The 23,655-nt window shown below is 37.6% G+C and overlaps 2 protein-coding genes across 11 annotated transcripts in view; one reads left to right on the top strand and one right to left on the bottom strand.

Moving 5' to 3' along the window:
- acbd5a (acyl-CoA binding domain containing 5a) overlaps positions 1-23,655 on the bottom strand; it is a 171,144-nt gene that overhangs the window by 6,161 nt on the left and 141,328 nt on the right. The window contains exons 1-3 of one of the 3 annotated variants that reach the window (XM_061713922.1): positions 2,340-2,581; positions 1,973-2,088; positions 479-599 (exon numbers count right to left, since the gene is read on the bottom strand). In XM_061713922.1, the coding sequence (XP_061569906.1) occupies positions 479-599; positions 1,973-2,069 (218 nt within the window). In that variant the 5' untranslated portion in view covers positions 2,070-2,088; positions 2,340-2,581. Of the gene's footprint in view, positions 1-478; positions 600-1,972; positions 2,091-2,339; positions 2,582-23,655 lie in introns of those variants that run through there. The other 2 variants (XM_061713924.1, XM_061713923.1) reach the window with 2 other exon arrangements.
- The window catches only part of abi1a (abl-interactor 1a), a 64,377-nt gene continuing 47,015 nt past the window's right edge, over positions 6,294-23,655 (top strand). For all 8 annotated transcript variants that reach the window (XM_061713346.1, XM_061713343.1, XM_061713340.1 and 5 more), the window contains exons 1-2: positions 6,294-6,536; positions 23,000-23,167. In XM_061713346.1, coding sequence (XP_061569330.1) covers positions 6,420-6,536; positions 23,000-23,167 — 285 coding nt within the window. In that variant the 5' untranslated portion in view covers positions 6,294-6,419. The remainder of the gene's footprint in view (positions 6,537-22,999; positions 23,168-23,655) is intronic.

Genomic DNA, 23,655 nt, shown 5'->3' with positions numbered 1-23,655 from the left:
AGACCTGAGGTCTGCTCCAACTGTAGATCCTTTAAATCAGGCCTAAAAACATTACCGTTTACTGAAGCGTACTCTTAAATTAAATATTTACCATCTGTACTTAACTTGTGCTTTTTATAATTTTACCTCTTTTCTTATCATTTTATTTGTTATTTACTGTTTAATTGTGTCTTGCTGCTTTTAATGTTGATGTAAAGCACTTTGAATTATCTTGTGTTGAATTGTGCTATACAAATAAACTTGCCTTGCCTTTCTGCCGAGATCAAAGCGGTTAAGATGCAACATTTTCTGCAATGTGAACAAGTGACAACACTGTTCCAAGCGTTATCTGCATATTTACTGAAAAAACACTGGATCTCAGTACAGAGTGTGCTCCTCTTGACCTTTAAGTGTGTCAATGTGTCAGATACAAGATGTCCAGAGAAAATGCATGATAAATCCTGCTGTAAAATGTTCCCTGTGGAAGACATTTACTAACCATTTAGCTTTGCCGACTGCGTCCCAGAAGCCAGGTCGGGGTATATCGCATTCTCCAATCGTAGCTTGTTTATAATAACTGTAGAACTTCAACATCATGTCATTTGAGGGCTGAAAGGGACCTGAGGAGAGAGAAACTCTGATCACAAAAATGAAGTGGAAACTGTAATATTTTGCTTGCATACAGTTGAAGGGATGGTGTTTTCCAGAGGTGGACAGAGTACTTTACTCTGTTACAAGTAAAAGTAGCTCAGTCAAAATATTACTCGAGTAAGAGTAGAAAAATACTTGCTTTTAAAAAGGTACTTAAGTGTCCAAAAGTAAATGCTTTTAAATTTACTTTAAGTAAAAGTAAGAGTAAGAGTAAATTTCTTATTTTCCACATCAGTAAATTACTATATTTTTTCTAAATTAATTTAAGGATCTTTTAACTCTTGTTTCTGAGAATTCGATGATGAGTTGTTGAAAGCAGAGAGGTATTTCTGCTTCGGCAGACACAATAAACATTTGAAAATAAATGTCTGTGGTTTGTCTGTTCCCTCGTTTTTTACTCGGTCGAACTCAAACATTGAGTTAAGATACGGCCAAGGATTTTGTGAAAGTCCCTGCTCCGAGTCCGACTCATTATCAGACTCAGACGACTCAGCGGATTGTCTTTCTTCTCCTGACGCAGGCGTAGCCGTTGTTGCGGCTCTGTCTTGACAAACGCAGGCTACTTTGGCGGTATCGTTTTGAGGAGGCTTGACGTATTTCCGCTTTACGTACATCCCAGTGGAGAGCGTGCACTGTGATAGGTCTCCTCCTTTGACAAAAACAGCTTGTGTCCAATAGGATTTTAGGGAAGAAGAAAAAAGAGCAGACCTGAAAGTAACTAGTACTTTTCAGCCTTCCTAGAAATTTACTCGAGTAAAAGTTAAAATATTTGTCTTGGAAATGTATTCAAGTAAGAGCAATTTTTTATTTATCCTTTATTTATTCAGGAAAGTCCCATTGAGATACAATATCTCTTCTGCCAGGGAGTCCTGGTCAAGATAGCATCAAAAAAATAAATTCAGTTTCATATAAAAGAAAATACATACAAGGACAACTAACTTTACAAAAAATAAAAAAATATCAAAACAAAAAACAAACATAAAACATACAAGGATCAGAAAGCTAAAAAGAATTCATGACAAGAATGACACTTGATTAAAAACAATGACATTGTTCTGTAAAAACTGATAATAACTGGTAATAAGTACCAAAGAAATCTAATATTCAAGTAAAGTACAAATCCTCTGGATATGTACTTAAGTACAGTACTCAGTAAATTTACTCCTTTACTGTCCACCACTGGTGTTTGCTGATGGCAAAGCTGCCCTGTCTGCTGCAAGCAAAGTGGATTACTTTTAAACCGCTCTAGACCCAAGATCTGGCGTGCAACTCGCCAGATCTGAGCACATTCTGGTTGAACTGGTTAAACTGGTGCCAGCTGTTTGCTGGTGCGTTCACGTACCATCCGGGGGCAAACTCTTGATCACTTTCACGGCAGCATCAAACCTCAACTGGGTCAGCCGCCTTTCCTCCTCCACGCCGACACACTCCACCTCCATGGAGAGAAAACTAAAACACCTGCAGATGCCAGGCACACACAAAAAAAACACAAAAAACACAAAAAAACATCACCACAAAGCAAGAAACACGTCTCAGTTACAGGGTTGAAATTGCTTCTGTTTTGACAGCCAGTAAGAGGAGGCAGATGTGTATCTTCTAGGACAAACACTATCGCACAGGACAAAGCTTCTGCTTTGTGGTTATCTACGCCAAATGCTTTATTTACCTCTAAACTTTCGAAGTCAAAGCTCTGAGCTGAAGATGCTTACCTTTAAATTGATCTGTTGGTAAGAAATCGACTTGTCCTTAGCCCTCGGCCAGACGCCATGAACAGCATATACAGCTAAGCAACGGTGTACTCTGTGAAATGTAGTTTTCTGCTGATTACAATACAGTTCCTACAAATTCCCACAGCCCTCAGTGTCCGGTGAAAAAAACATTATTTCGTATTTAATTTAACCTCTAGCAAGCGGGTTTTCATTAAACGCAATATGTTTATCGTTTGTGTTGAAAAAAAAACGTGTTTAAAAAAATGGTTTCCTGAAATGTTATCCAGAAAACATACTGTAAAACTACATATCCCATCATGCTTTAGTGAAAATCCCAACTCTTTTTTTCCAGCTGGAGGCGTGATAGGTTTTCAAGTCGGAAATGCAAGAGGTTTCACTTCTCATTTTATTTTATTGATTGATTGAAAGACCAAAGCATTTTCACTGACAGTGCGAAGGCCCTATTGTATCTGTAGGAATTCTCGTTTTGTTTTATTATTTTACTTTTAAGAGTTGGAAAATAGAGGTTTCACTGTTATTTTACATGTTTATTTTATTTTATGAGTTGAAAGAGCAAGACATTCACTATTATATTATTTTTGCTAGTTCCCTCTTATTTGATTTAGTTTTATCCGAGCAACAGCCACCCACTTTCTGTATGTAACAAGTTATTTTTTTTATTTTTGCCAATTAAAGTATGGCTGCTTGTTTTGAATAATAATTACATAATTTTTAATGTTTTAAGACAACACACAATCTAATATTACGGCACTAGTACTGCATTGCAACTATAGATAGAAAGTTTTCAGAAATGAAATTGAATATGAATATATTGATTTGAGCCTTGTTTTGAATAATAATTACATAATTTTTAATGTTTTAAGACAACGCACAATCAAATATTACTGCACTAGTACTGCAATGCAAATATAGATAGAAAGTTTTCAGAAATGAAATTGAATATGAATATTTTGATTTGAGCAATTAATTATAAATATGCATTTATTTGCAAGCCGTTCTTGTTTATTTTTTGTTTGTTTGCAGTCCTGGATTAACTCAGTGGTTCCCCAGGGGGGACCACACTTGAAGTGCCCCCCTCCTTCTACGTTTTACGGTAAAAAAGGGAAATTTACTATGGTTATAAAGAACATAGATTTACATGAACCTATTGTTGAAGTACATGCTCAACACTCATACTACAAATAAATGTAAGACAAGCAACCACTGAGAGTAACACCACAGATAGACATGAGTCTACAAACACCATAATACACTGATGCTCCAATCAGAATGCAACCCAATGCCAATGTAACACCACATATTAACTATCATCATTTCCATCATATATGGCCTGTCTGAAGACTACATGCAAAACTATTACAGCATGTGACTAAACAATCAAACAGGCTACTGAATGAGCTGATGTGAAGGTGGGGAACAGCACACTAATAAAATAGCAATGTGTAGGCTGTTAGATCTAAGGTTTTTAAGTTGTTAAGGCACTCACTCAAATGCAATTCTTTTTATTGTATTATTATTATTATTATTATTATTATTATTATCATTATCATTATCATTATCATTATCATTATTATTATTATTATTATTATTATTATTATTATATAATTTTATTATATCATTGGTTACTGCTGTACCTGTTTGCTCCTCTTCCAGCAAATATATAGAGAAAAATAACAAAATATGACATATATGGTCCAGTTAGTCATTTAATTTGGTGCCCCCTCATTGGCTGGTACCCCTGGGCGCTCGTCCGGTTCAGTATAATCTTAGAGATATTGATAATATAACATTTGGCATGTTTTTACAAAACAAAAGTGATGAACTGTGTTGTAATGTAATTCTCTGTTTAGCCAAATTCTTTTTCCATAAAAATGTATATTAAAGTCATCCCCCAAATTTGTTGTTTTTTTAAATGAATTTGGATTATATTTAAAATCTTTAAAACTAATAACTGAAACTGAAACTAATAATCGGGCAACTTGGAGTCTGGTGGGGGGGCGCCCTGCTCGCCTCCCTGATGCCCCGGTCCGACCTCGCCCCTCATTACAATATATATATATATTACCAATTCTAATTCTAATAATTATTCTTGGCATTATCATGATATATTGTTTTATAGTGTATTATTATATTATGTTATGAGATCTCATAGGATGTTATATTATAGTATTATTATATTGGTTTATATTATAGTATGGTGATATCATTTTGTTATGTTATATTTTAATATTATTATGTTATATTATAATATTATTATATTATTGTATACTATGATAGTATTACATATATTACTTTATATTATATCTTGCTATATTATATCACTTTACATGATAATTATCTATTTATTTATTTTTCAAATTAATATTCTTAATTTATTTATTTATCGTTCATTACATTATTTACACACACACACACACACACACACACACACACACACACACACACGCACGCACGCACGCACGCACGCACGCACGCACGCACGCACACACACACACACACACACACACACATCTAGATACATATCATTGATACTCGATGTTGTCTTTCGTTGTTGTTTGTACTTGTATTTGTATTATGTCCACTTGATGTAATAAAAAACAACAAAAAACTAATAACTGAAAAAAAGCACAACAAATGTATGAAGTGTTAAGACATTTTCCCACTAATTTAGAAGACTGATATCCTTAGTTACGCCTTGTATGATGGACTTTGTTGCATTTTTTTTATTTTATTTAAATGTTATTATAAATATAAGTTAACGGTTTATTATAAATATAAGTTAACGGTTAACTATAAATATTACTATATACATTGTTCCTGGATTTGCACGCATTGTGGCCACAATGTGTGTGAATTTAGGTGAGGTGAACTGTAGAAAAAAATTGTTTTTATAATTTGATATAGGTCTTTTTTTCATTTTCTTTGGTTAAAATGTTGAGACAGGAGGAAGCCTTAAAAAAAAATCTGTCAAGTTGTTAATGAGAAACAGGGGTGGGATTAAATACATTTTCTTCTTCCCACTCCCTTTCGAGTGTTGACGAATCAATTTGTATTTTGAACCTGCACCTGATAAACCTGATAAAAGGTATTTGTTTAATTTTATGTTGTACGCAGGTAACTTATGTTATACGACGGAGTATTAGGGCCAAACTAAGACAAAAAACATTGGAAATTACGAGAATAAAGTCATAATATAATGAGAATAAAGTCGTAAAATTACGAGAATAAAGTCGTAATGTTGCGAGAATAAAGTCGTAATAGAATAAAGTCGTAATATTATGAGAATAAAGTCGTAATATTACGAGAATAAAGTCGTAAAATTACGAGAATAAAGTCGTAATGTTGCGAGAATAAAGTCGTAATATTATGAGAATATAATTTATGAGAACTCTAACAGGAAGAGCTTCTTCTCCCTGTGTTAAAATGAGGAATATTGAGCATCTTGTGTTATGTTATATTTATATATTTATAATATATTACGACTTTATTCTCGTAATATTATGACTTTATTCTCGTAATTTTACGACTTTATTCTCGTAATATTATGACTTTATTCTCGTAATTTTACGACTTTATTCTCGTAATATTATGACTTTATTCTCGTAATTTTACGACTTTATTCTCATTACATTATGACTTTATTCTCGTAATTTTACGACTTTATTCTCATTACATTATGACTTTATTCTCGTAATTTCCTTTTTTTGTTTTTTTGTATGGCCCTAATACTCCGTCGTAATGTTATGTTTATTGTTCGTAATAAATATGAATTGAATTGAATTGAATTGAAATGTCATGTATTTAATTAAAAAAAATAAAAAAGTATATGGATAATCCGGCCTAGGCCTTGCTTTATGACTGAGATCATGATGTCATTCAAGCGCGAGTCATTTTTCTGGTCCGAGTGATTCCTCTGTGCAGCACAGACGATCTTCGTCTGGAGGACAGGAATCCCACAATAGCAGGCAGAGGAGAGTTTTTTCTCGGCAGAGCTGAGCTAGTGGCCGTTTCAATCAAAGGGAAGTCAGAGGGAAGGGAGGTCCTGCGGAGAGATGTAAGATGGCAGAGCTACAAATGCTGTTAGATGAGGAGATCCCGGCCGGGAAAAGAGCGCTTGTAGAGAGTTACCAAAACCTGACCAGAGTAGCAGACTACTGCGAGAACAATTATGTCCAGGTAAGTCCCGCAATTCCCCCTCTCTTGTCCGCCTTTTTCTCGCCAAAAGCTGCGGATTGAATGGTGCATGGGACAGGAAATGTGTGGATAAAGAAACTCGACTCGGGAATGAGCTTTAAAATCTCCCGAGTAGTAATAACAAACGATTTGACGACGATGCTTTCACTGCGTCGGGATATTTCAGCTTCCTATCTCTTACTCTCTCACCATTGATCACATTTATTTCGTTTACACACAGGGTGTGTCTACTTTTTTTTTTTTTTTTTTTATGATGGCACTACTAGGTCAGTTCAAAACTGCTTCAACTCTCACGATGAGCAGGCCTGGGTGTTTCACAGCAGGTCTAAACATTATTTTATATCAATCCAGCAGCAAGAAAGTTATTGTAGTTTCCATTTCCAGTAACCACTAGAGTGGTAAAACTGATAGCCTACATAAATATCACAGTAATAGCAGTCCTTTACACTCCATGATGTCATTAAACTCACCATCCAACACCACAAAACCAGTTTAAGTGCCTATTGGGATTGCATTATACTAGGGTACTAGGATGTCTGCATTATGGAGCTGAAATCACTCGCTGGTGCAATGCTCTTTATACATTTATTATCAGTACTCGAGTTGAGGGGGGATGAGGGGGGATGGCATCCCCCCTGAAATAAAAATGGTCAAAATCCTTCCCCCTGTAAAACTGCCATCCCCCCTTTCCATCCCTTATGTCATTTCATCAATGAATGTGGTTTTACTGCTATTTCAACATTTAGAGTCATTACCAGAAAAATAACACCAGAAAAATGTGACAATTTTCACCTGTTTCAGGTAAATTTTCACTTGAAATAAGTAGGAAAATGTATCTTCTCATTACAAGCAAAAAAATCTTGTTACACTGGCAGATTTTTCTACTTATTTCAAGTGAAAATCTACTTGAAACAGGTGAAAATAGTTTTTTCCAGTGATGAGTCTTGTTTTAAGTGTAATGAGATTTTTTTTTTTACTAAAATGAGACATTTTAACTAGAAATAAGACAAATATTCTTGTTAAGATTTAGAGTTTTTGCAGTGATCCATTTTACTTATCCTGTGAAGGACAGAGTCATATTGATAAGTTCAGAAAACTGTTTTTTATTGTTGTGTTTTGATGTATTTGATGTAAGCCCAGTGGATATTTAAAGCTTACAGAAGGCTGCATTTAACTGCTGCTATGTCATTCCTGCAGTATTTCTGCAGGTGTTTTGGTCAGTGCTTTTATTTGTGATATATTATATTATTTGTAATCAGCACAAATTATCTGTCCCCATATGATAAAATCCCCCTGTTTTTTTTTTACAACTCGAGTACTGTTTATTATAATGCATATACATTAAGATTATTGCCATAGAAAACATTAGAGAGTATCTAGTTTTAGGTAGAGTAATAAAAGCATATTTGGGTTGACTTGCTGTTTTTCCTCCTGAGATTTCTGCAGGTTCTCATGCTCCCTTATAATGTTTTAGAAATGCTTTAGATTAATGCAGTGAAAACGTGTGTGTTTACCTTTTATTCATAAAGTAATGATGGCTGTTTGGTGGTACATGAAAGCTGCAAGTTGACCACAAAACGTGACAATTACTCAGAGTATCTGTGGTAAGCCAGTTCAAAAATAGACAGTGGGCCATATTCAGAGAAAAAAACAAGCTTATTTTCTAGCAGGAACCCACCATATCAGCTCCAGAGGGTGTGTCCATTCAAGCTCTAGTCCCCAATGACTCCCTGTAATTTAGTTTCCTTCCTCGTCCTCGGATGGTTTTGTTTTTTTGAGCTGTAAGACACAGCTCTGAGGTCTCCTGGAATACCAGGCCCCTTCCAGGACATCAGTTTTTTTTCTCACAACTTTGTCCCACGTTCAAGCAGATTAGTTTTCCTGACATTTTTTAAAGGCAGGGTCTGCTAGATCAGGCAGTGAACTGAATAGGGGTTTCCCTCATTCTGGATTCACCAAATGCAGCTTCAACATGACACAGATTTAACAGTGACACATTACTGTCAGAAACAGTATATCACAACTCATGTTTGCAGATGTGGTTTAACAGAAAGGCAGGGTTGGTATCCAGTTGTCCAGAGTAGAGAAGATGTAATAATCTTTAACAGATGATGTTAGATGAGATTTGATACCATTGGTTTATTTTTGGCGTGTGGAGAAGAAACACAGTCCTCTTTATTTTAGTTTGGCTGTTTTTTAAAACCCATAAAGCATTGCTTGTTGTCATAACCCAAACCAGGACATTTTATCAGCTCTCCTGTCCTGATTTAAAGCAGATAAGTGGACTTTTTATTTATTTTTTGGCTCTTGGGGCCCCCCTACAGTTGGGTTGTGGTCCAGCATCGTTGTAAATACAATCACATTTGAAGCCTTACCCAGATGGGAAAAAATGTGGATTTATTTACCAGCGGAAACCCAGTATAACCAGCAAATAAAGCAGAGCCTTTGGAAATAACAGAAACAACATGGAATCTTGTATTTTATGATCAAGTTTGAGTCAAAATCAGATGCAGATCAAATCTTTTCTTGAAATGTGCAACATGGTCCATATCAGAATTCAGCACAGCTTTGACTTCAGTTGATCAACATTTGCCATTATCATGCACAGGAAGAGGAAAAAGACCGTGGGAAATGGAGAAAGGCATTTATCAAGGGACTCAGTAGAGGGACAGCAACGTTTTAGACCTTATACATACAGTATTTGGGGTCCAAACAATGGCTGTACCATCATTTTATCTTTTAGTCACCATTATGTTCTGAAACATGTACCCACTTTCCTACCAAGTAACAGTCGCACATTCTTTTACCCCCAACATTGACCTCATTTACCAAGACGTTTTCCTGTTTCTCTTGATCCATATTGCTGTCTGAAACATGACGATGTCAGATCAGGCCGTTGGGTTTACACTGGCGTCTGATGCAGGTCACTCTAAAAAATTATGTGGAAAGAAAATCTGAATTGAAGGCTAAAGCTTGCAGTGTAAACGTAGTATTGGATTACCGGGGAGTGGGGCCACATGCAGTCGCAGAAGAAGCTGTCTGTGAATACTGTTGGATAGACGCAACCAAAGAATCAAAGCTTGTGATGTAGGCACGTTGAGCGACAACCGGACTGAAATTGTAGGAACACAGGCGATTGACTGTTGTCGCATGTCGACAGCGATTTTGTACGCTGCAAAAACGAAAAACGGATGCTACTTTAAACTGGTGCATCACTTTCTAATAGGGCTGGGCGATATGGACCAAAAGTCATATCTCGATATTTTCTAGCTAAATGGCGATACTCGATATATATCTCGATATTTTTTCTGTGCCATAATTCGGGTTTCCTCCAAAGCATTATAGCATAGCATCTCTGTTAGCTTCTCTGTTAGCTTCTCTGTTAGCATCTCTGTTAGCATCTCTGTTAGCTTCATTTTTTTCTGAGGCAAACCCTTAAAAAAACAGTCAGTTTTAATACAAAGCCTCATGCCAAATGTCACACAGGTACATTTATTAACAGAGGTCTGCACAATATCAAAATGTATAAAACAAATGAAATAAAAATAAACTGCCTGCATATATAGAATAAAAATGCTTCTTGAATAAAATAAAACAAATATCCCTTTCCTGCATAACAATTAAATTAAAATACACTGTGCAATTAATACAATGTAGACAGTAACAGGCAGACTTTTCCACTGAGGTTGACAGTTGTGCAAATAACAAAACATTTGTGCAAATCTCAAATAAAACATTCAAGTCAATTTGTCACAAAATAAGCTATATCAAAATCATAAAAAAAAAAAATGTAAAAAAAAAAATCGCTAAATCGATATAAACGATATTGTCTCGTACCATATCGTGTTTGAAAATATATCGATATATATTAAAATCTCGATATATCGCCCAGCCCTACTTTCTAATAACCATGTGGACTTGGAGAAATTGAGTTTAGTGTTATCACTCTTTGTACTAAGTTGACAATCTCGCCTTTTTTTTTTTTGTTGCACCAAGAATAGCATCATATGTAAAAACAAATGTTCATTGAGAATAAAAACTGAATTAATTTTATTGGCACCATTACTACTATGGCCTACTTTTGGCTCACTAAAGATTGCCAAAAATAGGCACAGAACCCATTTATGATGTCTTTAAATGCCATCATTTTTTTTTTAGGGATGAGAATAAAGAGTGCAGCAGGAGTGAATGATGCCTCCACTGAACACTATTGTAAATCCAGCTCTAATTTCAGCTACATAAACTTCTGTGGTGTGTCTGACTGATCCTGTCTCTACTCTATCAGGGCACCTTGTTCAAAGTGCTGGCACAAAAAGCAGGATTTTAAGCCTTTCAGTACATGTTTGGAGGTGTGTGTGTGTGTGTGTGTGTGTGTGTGGTGGGTGTCAGACTAAGTGCAGTTTCCATAAACCCTCTCTGTCTGCTGCAGATAGGCCACCTCTGATGGAAACACATACATGCACACAATGTTGCTCACCACCGACCGAAACACACTCATATCAACATGTCTCAGCCTGAACGACTCCTCCTCCTCCCGAGCAGCTCCGGCTTCACACTTCCATCCCTTCTCCTCTCTTGGAGGCTTTGCCGTCGTGTTTAGTGCGGACTGTGGTGCAGATCAGTGAGCTGAAGCAGATGGCGTAGCCAAACATGGATCCCTGTCCCACTTTCTTTACTTGAGAATGTGTGTGTGTGTGTGTGTGTGTGTGCGTGTGTGTGTGTGGGATGACACAGAGTTATGGGTCAGAGTTATGTTTCCTGTTTGCCCTGCTGACTCTGAAGATTGGCTCCCTGGAAATGCCTTCTGTCTTTGTCAGGAAGTGGCCTAATAATAGAGGCACAAAGACCTTTTCACACAGATTGTTGTGATCGGTGTAAGAATTTGCTTTTATACAAATTACTGTTTTAATCTGTACATTGTAGGAATGTTTTTGTTGTTGTTTTATTTTTTTTAATTCTCTTTAAACTTTTATTTATGCAAGTATGTTTAGCCTCCGACTGTGACAAGGACACGTCCTGTATGCAAAGTGGGCCACCTGGCCGTGTTGGCAGGACGCACCAAGACGGCTCTAGACTGTAGTTAAGTAGAGCGGAGGCTCTAATAGTTCTGGATACTTCTTAAACTTTATTGAATAAACTATTTCCAAAGTTGGTTGGATCAGTCCTCGCGTGACCTTGCATGGTGACCAGTTTTACTGTATACTTAATGTATAAATCAGCAATATTTCCCTTTTAACTTTTCTTTAACTATTTTCCACTACAACTGCAATAATGGCTGCTAGATTATTAAAAAAAAAAAATTGTTCATTATTATTTGAATTGATTATCCACTGACTTTTGAAGTACGTTGCATTTATCAAACTTGACAAAAACATGTTTAAATTTCCATTATGAGCTTACATTTTGAACTACTACTACATTTAGCAGATGCTTTTATCCAAAGCGACTTACATCTGAGATGTAAATGCAATTTCCGTCTACAGGACTGTCTCAGAAAATTTTAATATTGTGATTTAATGTCATACATTCTGGATTCATTACAAATCAACTGAAATATTGCAAGCCTTTTATTATTTTAATATTGCTGATCATGGCTTACAGCTTAAGAAAACTCAAATATCCTATCTCAAAAAATTTGAATATTCTGGGAATCTTAATCTTAAACTGTAAGCCATAATCAGCAATATTAAAATAATAATAGGCTTGCAATATTTCAGTTGATTTGTAATGAATCCAGAATGTATGACATTTTTGTTTTTTTAATTGCATTACAGAAAATAAAGAACTTTATCACAATATTCTAATTTTCTGAGACAGTCCTGTAAATAAAAATTCTTCAGCCCAACATAGCTTAAATGTTTTAAGCCACTAACACCAGCAAAACCACAATTTTACTTAAATAATTATGCTCGCTAGTGTTAGCATTATGTGGGGGGAAAATAATTTTAGCTTAATTATTTTAGTCTGAAATTATTACCAGAAAAACTGTAGCATGCTCATTACGCAAGGCTGTGGTTTCCAGAGGTGATACGAATATTGCTAAAAATAACAAAGCTACTGTACTTTATCAAGCATTTAAGGATGCATCACACAACAAAGGACAGGTTTATCTAATCAAAGAAAAGAGGGATTAACCGCACTAAATGTGAATTGCCTTGTTGCTGTAACGCACTTTACAAATAAACTTGCCTTGCCTTGCACCGGCAAAGTCTAGAGTTGTTCAGAAATGAGAGAAACTCCCCGAAGAAAGCTGGAAAGCCTCAGCAAAGACATTATTTGATGTAAACTGAGGGGAAAAAAAATAATTTAATTTACTGGGGAAAATAAAATCTAAATTAGAAATAACCCTGGTATTACATCAGGAGTTTGTATCGGCCAAAACCCAAAGTTCAGTTACTCGACTCGGATTGGAAAAAAACTGGTACTGGAAGAACTTAAACCACATCACGGTCCATCTCCCCTTCTAGTCTTTCCCAAATCGTGAACGAGACCCAACACATTTAAAATCCCCCTCTTGAGGTAGCGGCTCAAGTCCAACTTGGAGAAGACATTCAACCCAAATCCGACTGGGCTGTAGTCTGAGTTTGGGGGTGCCAATTCTCTTCCCGACCATTTCACACTAAACTGAACCGCTCCAGTGAGAGGTGATGATGCCAAAGGGAGCACATGCTGGATATTGGAGAGCATCACTTCCAGGTCTAATCTCTGGTTCTGCTGCCACATTTTGAATCTCGCATTACTGAGGCACATTGCAAGCTCATTTTAAATATTCATTGTTGAATTAGGGTTTAATGGGCACATTAAGGCAAAGTTGCTAATTTATTGGTAGTTTTTTTTTTGTATTTGAGGTAGCCATACTCTTATATGAATTTGCATATCTCTAATCTATGTCTGTACCTAAAATATAACAAAGCAGCAATATTATTAAACTATTCAGAGCGTGTCATTTCAATATCTATTTTAGGGTTAGGTATTGTAGTTTCGGTTTCACAATGGTTACGTCTATGTTCAACTGTTATATTGATATTTCCTCAGCAGTGATTCTCATCAGTTTATCTCAAATTTAACCAAAAAATGCACAATTTAAAGAGAAAATGATGGAATTTTTTTTCTTCATAAATGACCAATTTACTGGAAGAATTGAATTCAAACAAGTAAATTGACAATTTTAGGACTCAAATATGTTGTTATCAATTTTATGTATCACAGTGTTCCCTGACTACTTGGTATGAATTTCAGATGTTTTAGGGTTGCAATTTGTCCATCTCTGGTGTTAGACAGATTACCTTGTGCTCGGAAGGTTTTATTACACTTAGAGCAACATTATGAGCTGTTGCAGATGAACCAAATGATCCAAGAAACAAGCAGCCACACGTGATGTGTGGCTGCTTGTTTCTTGGCTCCATTAATAGTCAAATCAAGCTTTATGAGAGGCACAATTTCTCTGATGTGGTATCTGTGTTTTTAGCAGAAACCAAACATTTAGAACGAAAAGGGAAGTGGAAGGGTGGTGATTTAGCCAGAAGGTCAGAAGTCAGACTGTGTGTTGCAAGCTCAGGAAATGTGTCCGTTTGCAGAGCCAGCATAATGCACAGTTTTTCAGTTTGAAACAAAATAGTGTGGACTAGGGTTGTTCGATTAATCGATTTTAAATCGTAATCGCGATTATGTAATTAGAACGATGTTAAAACGTGAAAATCGTAAAATCGATTTTTCACTTTTTTTTTTTTTTTTACCTTGTCTGCACACATATTAATGATTGATGGAACTCTCAATACCTGGGACAAGTGCCCCATCGGAGAGGCTCTTTAGTGTAGGAGGGGGCGTTGGAACATGCCACCGGTAGACCGGCTCGTGTTCCTTGCAAAAAACTTGCAAATAGCAAATGTAATGACTGACATTACACACCTCTACCTCCTTCATGGGTTGCATTATTATTTAGCATGCAAAGACCCAGTTTAGTTTAATTAGAAAATGTCTTGTTTTATTTAATTGGAAATATAACTTACTGTATGTTTGCAAGTGCTGATTTGCTGATTTTTTTTTTTCAGAGATAAAATTTTATATTTTATTATATTTTTTAAAACTTTTTTTCCACTTATTTTACAGAGTTTTGCACTTTATTCAATCATTTTTGGTTTAATAAGAGCAAAGTTTGCACTTAAAGCCCAATGGGGCAAATGTTCAATAAAAAAACAGCATATTTTTAATCATTTGTTTGCCTTTTGTCAATTCACAAAATAATCGTAATCGAAAATCGGATTTTGAGAGAAAAAAATCGAGATTTTATTTTTGGGCAAAATCGAACAGCCCTAGTGTGGACCTCCCAGGGTGGTAATTTATGCACATATGAGACATGAGCCCCATCCAGGGATTAAGAGTTTGACCCTAAATGGAAGAAGGGATGTCAGCTTTACCTTCAGATAACCTTCCTCTCTTTGTTTGGGGATGTTTTCCTGAGACGATTTAGGCCACTTTCCCCTGGAAGAAGGGAACAGTGTTGTTTTAAGCGATTGATTTTTTTAATATTGCATTTCTATCTTATAATTGTTCATTATTTTTACTGAACCACGTCTCGCAGCGTCCTCATTTCCTCCCCGTCCTCCGCCTTTCTTCGTCTCTGTGGAGTGCCCTGGTTTTTCGTGCAGCGTGGAGAGGCCTAGCGGCTCTCAGCCCACCAGCCGAACCCATTCATCCTCTCGACCACCTGTCACTCCTCCCCCTCAGCGGGATGGACTTGGTTTGGTCCAGACTCATCTGTTACAGTCTACTTAGAAAGTGGATATTTTAGAAAGTAGGGGTTTATACTGACAATGTTTCTGCTTGTGTCTGGCTTTATGAAGGATTCAGTCTCTAGTTTAAGTCATTTCAGTCTTCAGTTTCCCTTAATGTGCAATCGGGAGGAAGTCCTCTAAAAATGTATTTTATTATCAGTTAAATACATAGTGCTACACTCAGTATAGTGGCTGACTGGATGGTTGAGTCAATTGCCTTTTTCATTCAATAAAGGTTAATGAGTTTCTTCCATGTGCAAACTTTCCCTTTGTGTCTCCACGCTGACATGCTGAAGGAATTTTTAATGGCGAGCTGGCAGTTCTTCAAGGTCAGGTAGACCTTATGGCCTTTCACTCAGCCTCCATCTGCCCCGAAGGAGGAGGACGACTTATGAATTCATGTATTGCTCTGCAGGGATTTTTTCCCCTCGAGGCAGAATTAAAGTTTCCTCCACAGGTTTATGTCACATGTCCCGGTGTCCCTTTCCCTGTCATTTCTTCTTGGTTGTGCTTGTTAGAATTCATTCTTAGTTACAGTTTCCTTACTTCCTGTTTCAGGAAGACCAAGTTGATGAAAATATCCTGAAGTTTACTGTTGTTATTTGTGAAAATGACTTTCAGCTCACACAGGCATCAATTGCAATATTGGTCTTCTTAACCTCAAGCACAAATCAACCAAGCCCAGGCTTCTCTCCCCGTGTGGGGTCACCCCCCTTAAATGTGATCCACTTCCTGTTGCTGTGGGATGCCACAGGCAATTAGGTGTTTGATTGGTTCAAGAAGATACTCTACCTTTATTGGTTGTGTGGGCAGCAGTGGACAGAGGGAGGCTAAATAACAAGCTCACTGGAGAATGGAAAATAAGTTTTAGCCACCAGAATACAAGTTGAGCTGCTTCATCATTAAGAATAGGGGTTTAAATTTGCATAATATAGGACCTTGAAACATAAATGGCAGTATTTATATTGTAAAAATAAAAAAAGGAAAGAAGTATAAAAGAGAAACAGGTTTTTAATCTAAAATATCCTTAATGAAATGTTGGATCTAGTCTGAATACTCAGTGGTGTTTCAGTTTAAGATCATAGTTATTGAAAATCAACTTAGCGGTTAATTTGGACAATCTGTGATACAAACATCCTTTTGTTCAGTGTACTAGAAAGTATTTTCCTTTTTATGTACTAGTTGATCTATGAACTGGATGAATGAATAACACTTAACTAAACCCCACAACGACATGAGTATTAGCATCATGCAACACGGTGCCAACGTAAATGTTTTGCCTCTCAAACAAAAGATGCATTAAATGTGGGTTTCACTCTTTATCAGTTGTCCTTTCAAACCATGTTGAAAATCAGACCATATCTGACTCAATCTGCAGACTAACTCCTGCTGCAGGCCATGGTTATCTCTCACCTCCTGTTCTCAATTGTTTCTGTATCTCAGCTGCTGCGGTTCCACCAGTAAAGATGGTGGTTGATCGTCCCAAAAGGATGCGTGGCACTTTTCACTTTCCCATCAAACTTGTAAAATCTTCCTCTTTCATTCAGTTTCTTATCAATTGGATAAAAATCCCAGTATAATTGAATGCGTCATCTCCTCACCCCTTCTTGTTGAGATGTGTCTGGTGTGGGGAAAATTAAAGCATAAAAATAAATACAGGAAAAAGATCCTGTTTTGTAGAATGAGCCCGTGCACTACTTGTTGAATGACATGGCCTACACCGGGTGAATTTGCATTTATTGTTTGCCTTTTCTCAGGTTCTGCACTTCCACACCACTCCACCTTTGTCCACGATTCATCTTTGCTAAACCGTAACCTTTTATGTGATTTAGCTCAGTGTTGATCCTGCAGAAACAATGTATGCATAATCCAATCCCCAAAACCGTGTGATTCTGGGCTTTAGATCCTGTTTTCGTCAAGCATGATTTTAAAATCACACTTTGGATTAAATAAAATGGAACCAAGCCATGAAACAAACTTAAATTGACCAAAACTGGCATATTGTTTCTCGCTTATAAAAAAAAAAAAAAAACTGTTACTATTTATAAGATGCTTTAGATAGCTCAGCAAAATTCAGTGTAATGCAGAAGAAGCAGGTTTTTCTCTCGTTTCTTTTATAATGAGTCACTGTGTACTAAGTCAGGGGAAAGCAAATGATCCGGAAATGGCTTGTCTAACACTCGCTCAGATCTTAAACACGTCTGTCTTGTAGCCTCATATCAAACGACTACCTTACGGCCAACCGACTGCTGGACGTCAGGCGTCCGCGTCGATACAACAACCCGCAGAGCGGCGGCTCTCGGCTGCCTCCTTTCTCACTTATCTCACCCTGTCCGCTCTGCAGCGGTCAGCGGTCGATGCATCACAGGGAGCAAAGTGCCATGTGAGCTCTACGACCTCTCAGCTGGATTTACGGTGCAGACGAGGGGTGTTTGAGGCAAAGATGGGAGTCTGACAGGAAACCTGCTCCTGTTGGAGATGACACTTGAACTCCTCAACAGCACTTGAAAGATTAAATATGTACGACACGTTGTGGAATTCCTAACATTCCTGAACTTTTGTTTGTCGGGTGTGTTTTCAATCTCGATGCGTGGGAGAGCAAGAGTGTTCAGCTGTGCAAATCCAGGATCAGGCTGAACAGTGGGAACACTGTATTGAGTCTGGTTCATTATTGCTTTTTTTTTTTTTTTAATTTAGGTTGGTTTGTTTTAGTCCTTTTCTTGACTTTGATTTGATGATTCAGTAATCTTTAATATTCCCCACCCCAAAGTAATTCTGGTCTTGATTTGGGTAAAGGGTCAGTCTTGTTTCCTCTGACCCTTTTCCATCCTTAAGAAGACTTCCGATATTAAATAATACAAATAAATCAACGCATCACCTTCTCTCAAAAAGCATTACTGCACTTTTGTGGCCATTATCCTGCCAGACTGGATGGATGTCAGTTTGCAAGTGCATATCCATTGCAGAACCTGAAAATCTTCCCTGGGAACAAAGACTGTCATGTGACTTAAACTCCCTTTATTGTTGCAGAAATTCATTACCTGACCTCATGCATGCAGCACTTACGAGACTTTTGAAACTTTTTCTCACACACTGCCGTCATTTTTGATGTATTCATGTGCTTTTTTTAAACATTTTTGAATATCTTGCTCGTCTCAGCTCCCAGCTGCGTATTTATTGTGCATGCATTCCTCTGTGCTCCCCTTTTTTACAACCCCACTGAAGTGCCGACAGCCTGTCTTCCACTGACGGGATATTCTGTAGTGTCGTTCAGTCTGGCATTACTCATCTCAGAAATATGAGATAAAGTGCCCCAGGAGTGCTGCAGCTCTCCAGGAGCTCACCTCATTCCTCGCATCTCCCACCACGGTGGTGAACACTCAGCTTTCTGCTGCTGCTGCCGCCGCGCTGATCAAGCACACACTTTGTTCCTTTTCTGCCAAACGTCTCTAGCACTCTTGCTTCTCATTCGTCTAAACATCCACTGCAGTACCGCCATTGTTTTGCTGAAGAAGGATGTCTGTTGAGATGGTGGGGTAACTGAGCGACAAATCTGGTTAGTTTGAGGATTTGTGGACGGCTGATGTGTGAACTAGCGCAGGAGGCCCTAGATGGAGTCGGCGGCAATACAATCAAGGGCCACATCTGTCCTCTTAACGCCCACCGCTGAACTCGCTTCACATCTCTAGCAGCTCATGCAGCTTAGAGGACTTTATCCAGAAATGTTTAAAAAAGGAAAGCAAAGCTGATACTTACAATATATTGTTTATTCTTGTTCAAATGACACGTGTTAAAACATTGTGCTAATATCTCTTGATTGCTGCAGGATGAACACAAGGCTAAAGATTTAACCTCATCTAAACTGGAAAAGTTCAGCCCCCACACTTTCCACTCAGTGTGTCAGGGTTTTAGTGGCAAATCAGTTGACTTCATTCCCTCCAACTGTGTTGGAGGAGGTGACCATCACCAGTCCTTGATACAACTTTCTATTTCTTCTTCTTTCGACTGCGGCTGTATGAAGCCGTCAGCTTTGAATGCAAACATTCCAGGATGAAGCAACATGACGGTGTGTTAGTTGATCTTTGGCCCTCTGGACTGCAGCCATTGAAGAACATGGACAGAGGAACATCACATGTTGTCCTTGGTTTACCATAAGTTAATGTGTTTGCACCTCTGAAAAGAATCCTTTTATTTCAGAAGTTATTTATGCATCCAGTGACTATGTTGAAAAAGCAAGGAGAATCTGCAATTTTTCAGCAGTTTGCTTTTCAGATCACAGCTTAAAAATAAATCAGCTCATATCTCATCTTATGAAATGCAAGTCTACAGTTCTGAAAAAACCCAGCAAGAGTCGCTCAGTAATCTGAAGTCTACTTTTCCAGCAAAAACTACATTTTATTTTTATTAACCTTTGTTTAACCAGGAAGTCCCATTGAGATACGAGATCTCTTTTGCAAGGGAGACCTGGCCAAGACAACAGCAGCAATAAAATACACAATAAAACATACATCACTCAAAAACCAACATCAAACAGTATATCCATTCTACAGACAACAACTACATTCTTCAAGTAAGTTGTTTTGTAACAAAGATTTAAATTCACCAAGCGAAACCAGGGTGCTTAAGTGGGTGAGGTCTTGTAAACCATTCCATGCCAATGGAGCAAAGTGAGAAAATGAAGTCTTGCCTAGTTCAGTGAGTGCTCTGGGAGTTTTTAAAAGTAGCCATCTAGTAGATCTGGTATTGTAGCTGCTTGAGGCTAGACAAATGAGACTACAAAGGTAAGGAGGAAGCTTACCCAAGATGATATGAAGATGTACATGTGTTTTCCTCCGTAAATAGAGGGAGGTCCATCCTACCATTTGATAAAGTACACAATGGTGAGTAAGCCATTTGGCATCGGTAATGAAACACAGGGAAGCAGGTAAACACTGTCTAGCTTCTTTAGCAAGGAGGAGGCAGCATGCATATATATTATGTCACCATAGTCAATAATGCTTAACAATGTAGCTTGAATAAGTTTCTTTCTAGCCTCAGTAGTAAAGCATTGTTTGTTGCGAAATAAAAAACCCAACTTTAATTTAAGTTTCCTTGTGAGGTTTTCAATGTGTACTGTAAATGACAGCTTTTCATCCAACCATAGCCCGAGATATTTGTATGATGAAACCTTTTCTATGACTGCTCCCTTTAAGGTGACAATATGCATATAGTCCATTGGTGTTGAACGAGCCCTTGTGAGTGTCATAAGTTTGGCTTTCTTATCATTTAGGACAAGTTTTAGATCAAGAAAGGAGGTCTGTAAGCATTTAAAAGCAGCTTGGAGATCCTCCATCACCTGTGTGGGGGAGGATTCACACGAGTATAAGACTGTATCGTCCGCATAAAGATGCAGTTTGGCTGTATAGATTCCATTTTCTAGATCATTTATAAAGATAGAAAATAAAACTGGTGCTAAAATGGACCCTTGGGGAACACCTTTGTTAATTTCTAAGAAACTTAATTTATAATTCTCTGCCACTACACATTGTGTTCTCTCTGACAGATAATTTCTGAACCAGTTACACCCCGTGCGTTTTTTTTAATGCTCCTCATGGATATGACGTTTGTTTGTTTTGTTTGTTTGTTTGTTTGTTTTGGTGAATCCATGTGTTTTCCTCCAGCTGTTACACCATCTCCAACATTGCACACTAATGTCCCAGTAATAGATGTGTGCACTAGTGAATATGATTTCAACAGATGGCCGTCAGCAGCAAGCCCTCCGGAGGAATGTCTCGTCCTTGCTGAGGCAGTTATTGCTCAACACATCTGCTGCTCTGATTCCCACTAAAAGGAACACAATAAACAGTGTCACACCCTCACCCCGTCAAGGCTAACCAGCGAAGCAGCTCCCCAGCGCGGGAGCTTTTACTCACACGGGTTGCTTCTGGATTTATCACATGCTGCCACAGGAGGAGTAATAATGAGAATTGTTGCGACATGGGCCTTTTCTTTTCTTTTTTTCTGTCTTCTTGCAGAAAATGTTCCCTTTTGTTCTCTTTTATTCTGCTCTTTTGATCACGATAAGCAGCAATCAGCTCCTCAGCCATTTCTGTCACTGTCACTTTTCACCACTTTTATCAATGCAACGCATCTCCCATCTAGGGATTGCTCTTTGGACTCAGCTTTATGACAGAGTGGTACAGGATGGGGTTCAAACATCACGTTGTATTTAGAGCACAGCTCTGCGTCATAGCCCTTTTTTAAAAACAAGGTTTTTACCACAACTTACCACAACTTGTTCTATTATCCTTCTCCAGTCGGTGTACTGCCCATTCGTCTGCTCTTTTTCTACACAGACTTTATCCTGTTGAGTAATGCCAGCAGCTGGAGCTTATCACATCTGTCATCTGGCCAGAGGCAGCATGTACTGGCGTTGTGTTATAATATAGGGAGAAATGTTTGTAACTGAATCCACTAAAACACGCCGTAGTGACCCGAGTTGTCAGGTTTTGCACTGTGTAAATTTCTGATGTATTATTATTAATTTCATACACATTACACACACACACACACACACACACACACACACACACACACACACACACACACACACACACACACACACTACTTTCTCAATATAATAACCAGACGAGAAAGAAAGGCCTTGCTTTAGGGCTGCACAATAATATGAAAACTAGCAATATCAATGTTGATATAATGATATGACTTGGATATATAAACAGATGCTTAAGCACAAGGTGTTTAATATCTTACTGCCTTACTGCTAACACAGACTCCAGACAGGTGAATATTATTTTATTTGGATACTGAGAAAAATGAAATGCATTATTTGTATTACAGTAACATAGCTTTATTTAAAATAACATTTTCGGCAGTTTTGGAAGCTGACTTACGAAAAGGTCACTAAATATGGTTAGCATTATAAGATTATAAAAAATTGGCATTCAAGAGCATGAATACACAACACTTGGAAATATAATGGAATACAAGTTATCGCGGGTTAATATGGCATTAATGATAAATTATTGATATATCAGACCTACATTGCTTCCTTCCATATTGTAAAAACAGATCTTTAGCTTTCGTTTATGTCACAAATGTCTCTAACAAATATGCAGCAGGCTACTTTGTGCTACTTTGAGGTTTCTCTAAATAATCACCAAACCCCAGGAGTTTAGTGCTGTTTCTGGGAACACGTTGACTGGTTTGCAGCCTTACACCTGATGTGTTTGTTGGTTCAGATAGAAGTGGGTTCATTTGCTTGTGGGAATCTTCACTATCTGTACCTCTGCATATAATTTTGTAGGTATTTTAAGCTAATTTATCTTTGCACATGAATTTAAACTGTAAATCATCACAAGCCTGCATTGGTCTGAAATTAGTATCTGTTCATTAAAATCTGCGTGTTGCTTCAAATGGGAGTTTTTGTGCTTTTTTTTTAATTAGAAAATTGTGCTTTTTAATTAGAAAATTGTCCAATCTTTTCTAAATGAAAATGAAGAGAAGTGTTTGCATTGCAGTGGATGTCTGAGCTGATCTGATTCTCAATCGCCACAAACCTGACCTGAATACAGGCTAGAAGATGGATACTAAAGTCATGTTGTATTTTGTACTTGTATATATTTATATAACAAACTGATTTTCTTATTTATTTTTATTTTTTGTGCACAGGCCCAGGATAAAAGGAAAGCACTGGAAGAGACCAAAGCCTACACCACCCAGTCCCTGGCCAGCGTGGCCTACCAGATCAATGCCTTAGCCAACAATGTCCTGCAGCTGCTGGACATCCAAGCCTCGCAGCTGCGCCGCATGGAGTCCTCCATTAACCACATCTCTCAGGTCAGAGACATGCAGACGAACACACCGCAGACCATACGTCGAAAAAAAAATAGCATTCCCACTTCTGCTCTCACTTTCACACAGACCGCTGTTTTAAATAACATCTGAAAAATCCATGGGTCCTTTTTATCGGTTTATCGGTCTTATCCAAGTTCTCGACCATATGTTTTATACTTTGGTTTGATACATGCAACTCCAGCCGTCAGGCATTTTATAGATAGGACCTATAAAATGAAAGCACTCGTGAGCGAATCCAAGTATGTAAAGCTGTTTATTTTAAAAATAAATAAATAAGGATGAAAAATGAGCAATGAGAGGATGTGTAGTGGAAGGAGCAGTTCCTCTTCCTCTGCTTTCCGCTATCTGCATGTCTTCTTCTTAGAGTATTGTTTCAGGATACAACGAATGTCAGATTATCAGTCTAATAGAGGAAATGAGGACATAAAAGGCTTGGGGGGGTTGAGAAGCGGACAGTGAGAGAGGTTTAG

Source organism: Cololabis saira, chromosome 22, assembly GCF_033807715.1.
Source record: "Cololabis saira isolate AMF1-May2022 chromosome 22, fColSai1.1, whole genome shotgun sequence".
NCBI lineage: Eukaryota > Metazoa > Chordata > Actinopteri > Beloniformes > Belonidae > Cololabis > Cololabis saira.
The sequence above is the reverse complement of the archived record's forward strand: the minus strand, read 5'-3'. Positions and strand labels throughout refer to the sequence as shown.